Below are 6,145 nucleotides of genomic sequence, written 5' to 3' on the forward strand. Positions count from 1 at the left end.
AAACATGGCACGACATGCAATGTAGACTAAGCATTTTTATTGTTCAGTGCTAGTCCATAAATGACTCAGATTTGGAGGCTTGTATACACCTTGGCCCTTTCACTTTTACGAATGCGGCAGAGACAGATACATAAATAAATAAATAAATAAATAGATGTACGGAAACACTGTAATGAATGACGAGCGCTGGTGGTGAATATTTTAATGCTAATCTTGGAACTGCAGATTTGGACTGTATTATCGTCTCAAAACTACTTCATTTGAACTGAATCGTTATCACTACTACATCTGGACTGAAACAGCTGCCATGTCATGAATAGTTATACAATGTGTTGTTAGTCAATGGTGTAAACAGCTCGGAGGTAGAAAAAAAAAAAATATTGAAGTGTTGCTTCAGCCTGCTTCATTCATATTGTAGCACATACCTACTGTATCCTACTGTACAGTATATAGTTACATTGTTCTAAACATTTGGCTATCCAAACTAAGGAAGTAAAGCCCCACGCTGCTCAGGGTCGCTCAGTAGTATTTCATTAGTTTTCACACAGTTTTGAGACAGTGACATGGAACTTTTATCCTCAACTGTACTTTTTCTGCGATTGGTGAATTATCTACAGTATGTGATTTTTTCAGTATTCTGTAATTTGCATGATATGGAGATTATTGTGTTTCCTTGATAAATTGGGCACTGTCATAACTTCCAGAGAAAAGAGTAGGCTTAAATTAAGATCGATTCCATTTAACTTTACTTGACTATATGAGAATGTGAAGGCAACTCAGGAAGCCCTAGATCCTGTTATTTCAGGCATATAGCAATCTATAAGGGAAAGTCGATTTTATGGGGACAGCCACTCACGAAGATGGTTTATAATCATATCTTGTATTTTTCAAGAGAACATTTTAAGAAGTGATCTGAAATATTTATCATGATTTCTTGTAACTCAAAGCCTACAGTTTGTAGCAGAATTACGCAGCATTTTATACTAGAATTAATAGACTGCATTTAGGCAAGGCAAAGCTTTAATACCTAGTTTAGAATTATCTTTTACGAGATCGCCTGGTTACGTGACTTCCTGAGAAACGGTATGCTCAGAACTGCTTAGCGTTAGCTTTTTCTATCCACAGCTACTGATATCTATCTCTTTGGTACATCTGCATTATCTTTTCTTGTTAGGAAAAATAATGGAATTGTTTGTGATAAACTAAAGACAACTTACCGAACAATGTGCTATTACACATGTTTACTGGGGCCTTATTTATGACTTGCACTTGTTGAGTTTCCATTTTTTGCCTTTAAAAGGTAGACATGCTAGACAAAAGAGTATTACAATTGCGAGTGAGATTCTTGGGATCTCTTGGGAGTTTTAACATAATGTGGAAATTCTGTCAGCGTCTGGACATTTTCTTAATCACTGAGTTCACTAATGTAAAAAAAAAAAAAAGTATTATGCCCTGCATAATCTTTTTGAAATGACAATACAAATACAATTTCCTGTATAATCTGTCCCTTAAGAAGAATTCCGAGCAATCAAACCCTCTGGATATATCCCAGTCTGTATTATTACACTAGCCTTTTGAATGAAACTGATATTCTCTCTCTCTCTCTCTCTCTCTCTCTCTCTCTCTCTATTTTACACATACATATATTACCTAACCATGCCTCTCCACTTAGGACGATTACTTCAGTACAGCCTCTAAAACTCATGTCAGTCGGTTTTGGAACTAGGTGTGGAATGAAATCGTTTCCCCTCTCAGTACTTAACCACTTAAAGTCATATCTATTGCTGATGGTATTGATGTGGAAGGAAGTCAACCTGGTTCCCTTTTAACATCTTGGCCACCGAAATTCTTTGATATCAGAATCAAATGAAGAAAGAAGTCAAACTGGTCTCCTTTTAACAGTTTAGCCACAGAAACTTGTTGTTCTTAGTGTGGGAAGTAGGTACAGGAGTCAAATCTGTTCCCTTTCCATGAGTTCAGCCACTGAAATTTATTGATACTGGAATTACTGCAGGCGTAGAACGAAATAACACTGGTTTTCTTGTCAACAGTTTAACCACTGATATTCACTGTTAATTTATTTTGGAACCAGGAATAGAAGGAAGTCAGAAAGGTTCCTCTTTATCACTTAATAAAGAAGCCACAGAATAGTCGATCAAGCACACAATCATCCACTTACCCCCCTTTTAGAGTATCCGTATTTTTTCCCGTATGACTAGAATTATCACTCAACAGATAAATAAATACCATTCTGATTTTCATAACAACAACAACAAAAACTGCAATAACATCAACAACAACCTGAGCATCAATTTGTAAAAGGTCACTTCACAGCTAACACTCCATCATTTCAGTTTTCTTAATTCACTGTTTTTCACCGGCTCTTCATCCACGGCTTCAACTTTAATGTCTTTACACCCGATTCATAACGAGAGCTACTCGAATCTTCTCTTATGTCAGAATATTTGGAATTTTTGACACCATTTTTGGTTGTTGTGGTTATTCTCTTATGGTCAAATTTGGGAGACTGTCTAGGTCCTGTGGTCTTCACGTGATTCTTTTGGTAGCCTGTTTTGAGGGCTGAATGGGATATAGAGTTGGCAGGATTGGGTGCTGCGTGGGTGCGGTGGGTAGGAGTGGGTGCTGTATGGGTGCGTGCGGGTGTCGGGCGGGCGGGCACGTAATCAGAGTGGGTGTAGTTGATGTCGTAGTGGTAGCTGTAGAGGTGAACGGGAAGAGGAGGACACCCCTGCCTCACCAGCACCTTATCCACCTCTGCCATGCCCGCCTCCACAATCTCGTGCAGCTCCGGAGAGAATGGATCACTGAAACCAGACAGTAAGTGATCACATATCATTCTCAAGTGTCTTAAGGTTTCGGAGCCGTTGATTTAACTGATAATATTCCTTTTAAATAATGGTCACTTAGTACAGTGCAGTAACTCAAGTGCATACGAAACTGAGAAGGATTTATTTCAGTAGTACTTGTTTACCTGATCCTGTAGAATGCGTTGTCCGGAGTGTTCCTCCTGAAGGCGCCGTTGAGATTGGCCAAGACACACTGGAGGCGTCGCTTGTCCACCTTCATCCTAAGGAAGTGCAGGATCCTCAGCAGCTCACGATGGGGGTCCTGCAGGAGACGCTCGTAGTGCACCACCAACACACTCCTGAAGACAAGAGGGAAAGACAGTTGCTTTAACACCTTCACTATGACACCTTACTGGCACGGTTTTGCTTGCTATCTCCAATAGATTTTATTTAACTTAGACAAGACCTTTACTGGTGAAAGGGTCAGAGAAAGTTATATCTAACGCCTCGAGGTCGAATAGTCTCTGCCGAGCTGAATAAAAACGTTTGGTACCAAGACAAAACAAGAATAAGTCATGGAACTGAAGGGGTTAAACAAACTATTGGTCATAACATTAAACTGATAAATAATGATGTTTTTTATTATAGAACAGGGGGTGAAAAAGACAGGCAGCGATCCTTGGGAAATATGTGAGGGAGAGAATGAAGACCGGTAGAGGAAAGTGAAGGAACAAAAAATGGAGGGCACCATAAGGATGAAAGGCTGAACAGCGAGAGTACAGCAGTCAGCACCACTGATTACAACAACATGTATCTTTATATTGAGAAGAGATATGCAAACAGCAGCAAAAAGAAAAAAAGAAAAGAAAAAAAAAAGTTTTATTTTTTATTTTTTATTTTTTTTTACTCTTCTTCTATGACTCTTTTTAAGGTGCCTCTGTCGGCTGGAATTCACAGTGTCGGGAACTGTTCAAGAGGTCCTATTTGGACCGAAACTGTTGTAGAAAATACTCACACACACACACACACACACACACACACACACACACACACACACACACACACACATTTGCAAATTGTGGGTGAAGTCCTTCCAGGCGCTAAGTAAGCTCTCACCTGGCTTGCGTGGCCCAGTCCTCAGCATAGGCCTTCCACACCTCCATCTGGCCCCGCACAAACCTCGCCCAGTCTGGGGAAGGGTTCACTATAAACACTATGCATAAACATCATTTTGAAAACCATATACGTGCTAACGCTAGTACAGATGCAGAATTAAGGACTACAAAATAAAACCTATATATACCGTACTTTATTTCTAGAAAAGAGCTGAGGAGTTTTAAAATCAAGAGCTGCAATATAGTCACTAGTATGGCGTCCAAAAACAGAACCTGAGTGCTTTTATACTCTGTCGTTACCTTACTATCAGCATGGATGGAGGAATCATAAATATTTAATTTTTTCATGCAAGACTCTGGATCACTGAATTTATTATCAAAAACTATGACAATGATGTACCCAAAGACTCACTCTCATAGGGAAATGTTGATATTAGATGCTTAAGTGGATTTTCGCGTTAAATTCAATCGGCATGATACAGCCATTAGGGACTGGTTTCTAGAATGACAGAATATGGTTGTACTAATGTAAGATTCTTATTGTTTAAAATCACAGTTTTAGTACTAGCCTCACACAATGCACGAAGAGTAGAGCGCGCGCGCGCACATGTGTGTGTGTGTGTGTGTGTGTGTGTGTGTGTGTGTGTGTGTGTGTGTGTGTGTGTGTGTGTGTGTGTGATTCTTTACAAAGTTAACTTTCAAAACATTCATTCCCTTATTATCCCTCTGGAGGACCTTGGAGGGGCCAGGGCATGGAGGGGCTCGGGGGTACTGTAATTCAGATCATTTCGCCCTTAGGAAACCACCCTACGACCCTGGCAACATTATACGTGATAGCGAAGCCTCCGACCACCACTTAGATTTGAACCATAGCAATTAGCACAGGGTTTCCTTTAGTCACAGTTCTACCTTCAAGTAGTCAAGTAAACCCTTAGAATCCTTTATCCCACGGACGTATGGTGATTTCATTCTAGTAATCTCCCAACACGTTTGTTCTTGTCATTAGAGATTTTTCGAGTTTAGATGAAGCCTTAACTAAACCCTTCACTACAATGGTGCTCAATTAACTCAGTAAGAACACAATAAAATAAGCTAAAATAAAAAAAGATTGCGTTCTTCGGTTGATAGCTTTATAAATCGTGTCTGGAGTGCCTCTTACCTTCCCTAACCGAATCTGACCTAGCCTAACCAGATCTAACCTATCCTGACCTAACCTAACCTAACGTGACCCCACCTGGTCCCCTGAACGCCGCCGATCCCGCCACGCCGAGGTGACCCGCTGAGAGGTAGTTGCGGTAGGCGATGAGTGTGTCGTAGGGGTTTCGTAGCAACAGGATACCCCGACCCTGGAACCGCTCCATATCTCGCACCCGCATGCTCCTGTGGGGGAGAGAGGAGAGAGACTGAGGGTGGAGAGAGTGGAGTGAGTCGAAAAAGGGAGGTGAGGTGGAGGGAAAAGAAATGGGAGAACCTGAGAAGGAGAGAACGAGAGAGAGGAGAGAGAGGGAAAGAAAGAGGGAGGGGAGAGGAGGAGAGAAAGAGGGAGAAGACAGAGAAGAGAAGGAAGGAGGGGAGGGGAGGTGGGAGAGAAGGAAGGAGGGGAAGAGGGAGAGGTGGAAGAAGGGGAGCTCGGAGAGGAGGAGAGTGGGGAGAGAGAGACTGTAATGTCCCTGAAAACGCTCCATATCACGTCCACTCTGACTTCTGTAGAGGGGAGAGATGGCAAAGGATAAAGAGATAAAGGTGAGAAGAGGAAAGAGAGGAGAAATTAATAGAAAGCTGTGGAAAAAGAAGGAAATGAATGATGATGAGGAAGGAGAAAGACTAAAGATTGAGGGAAACACGTGAGGTGAGGTGGGGAGAGGACAGCCTGGGAAGAAGGTGAATTGAGATGACCGATAGAGAGAGAGAATGAGGGAGAGAGAGGAGAGAGAGCATGTCGTGGATGAGACTGTTTCGATGGGAGTAAAACAGTGGAAGAGGAACTGAGAAGGGTTTAAGAAAGAGTGCTGAGAAAAGATGAATGTAGATGTGAAGAAGAAAGGTTGATGAAGGAAGAAGAGAGAGAGAGAGAGAGAGAGAGAGAGAGAGAGAGAGAGAGAGAGAGAGAGAGAGAGAGTAAAAAAGTAAAAAAAAAAATGGAAAGAAACTGAAGAGGTAAAACACACACACACACACACACACACACACACACACACACACACACACACACACACACACACA

At 41.5% G+C, this 6,145-nt stretch overlaps 1 protein-coding gene across 1 annotated transcript in view; it reads right to left on the reverse strand.

The window, feature by feature from the left end:
- Nucleotides 1-2,374: 2,374 nt before the first annotated feature.
- The window catches only part of LOC145401102 (uncharacterized), a 23,594-nt gene continuing 19,823 nt past the window's right edge, over nucleotides 2,375-6,145 (reverse strand). Inside the window, exons 6-9 of the mRNA XM_080273473.1 lie at nucleotides 5,157-5,302; nucleotides 3,924-3,996; nucleotides 2,993-3,166; nucleotides 2,375-2,825 (exon numbers count right to left, since the gene is read on the reverse strand). Of these exons, the coding sequence (XP_080129599.1) occupies nucleotides 2,375-2,825; nucleotides 2,993-3,166; nucleotides 3,924-3,996; nucleotides 5,157-5,302 (844 nt within the window). The remainder of the gene's footprint in view (nucleotides 2,826-2,992; nucleotides 3,167-3,923; nucleotides 3,997-5,156; nucleotides 5,303-6,145) is intronic.

The sequence above is a fragment of the Coenobita brevimanus genome, chromosome 54, assembly GCF_032717465.1.
Source record: "Coenobita brevimanus isolate Jiangsu-jjx chromosome 54, ASM3271746v2, whole genome shotgun sequence".
NCBI classification, from domain to species: domain Eukaryota; kingdom Metazoa; phylum Arthropoda; class Malacostraca; order Decapoda; family Coenobitidae; genus Coenobita; species Coenobita brevimanus.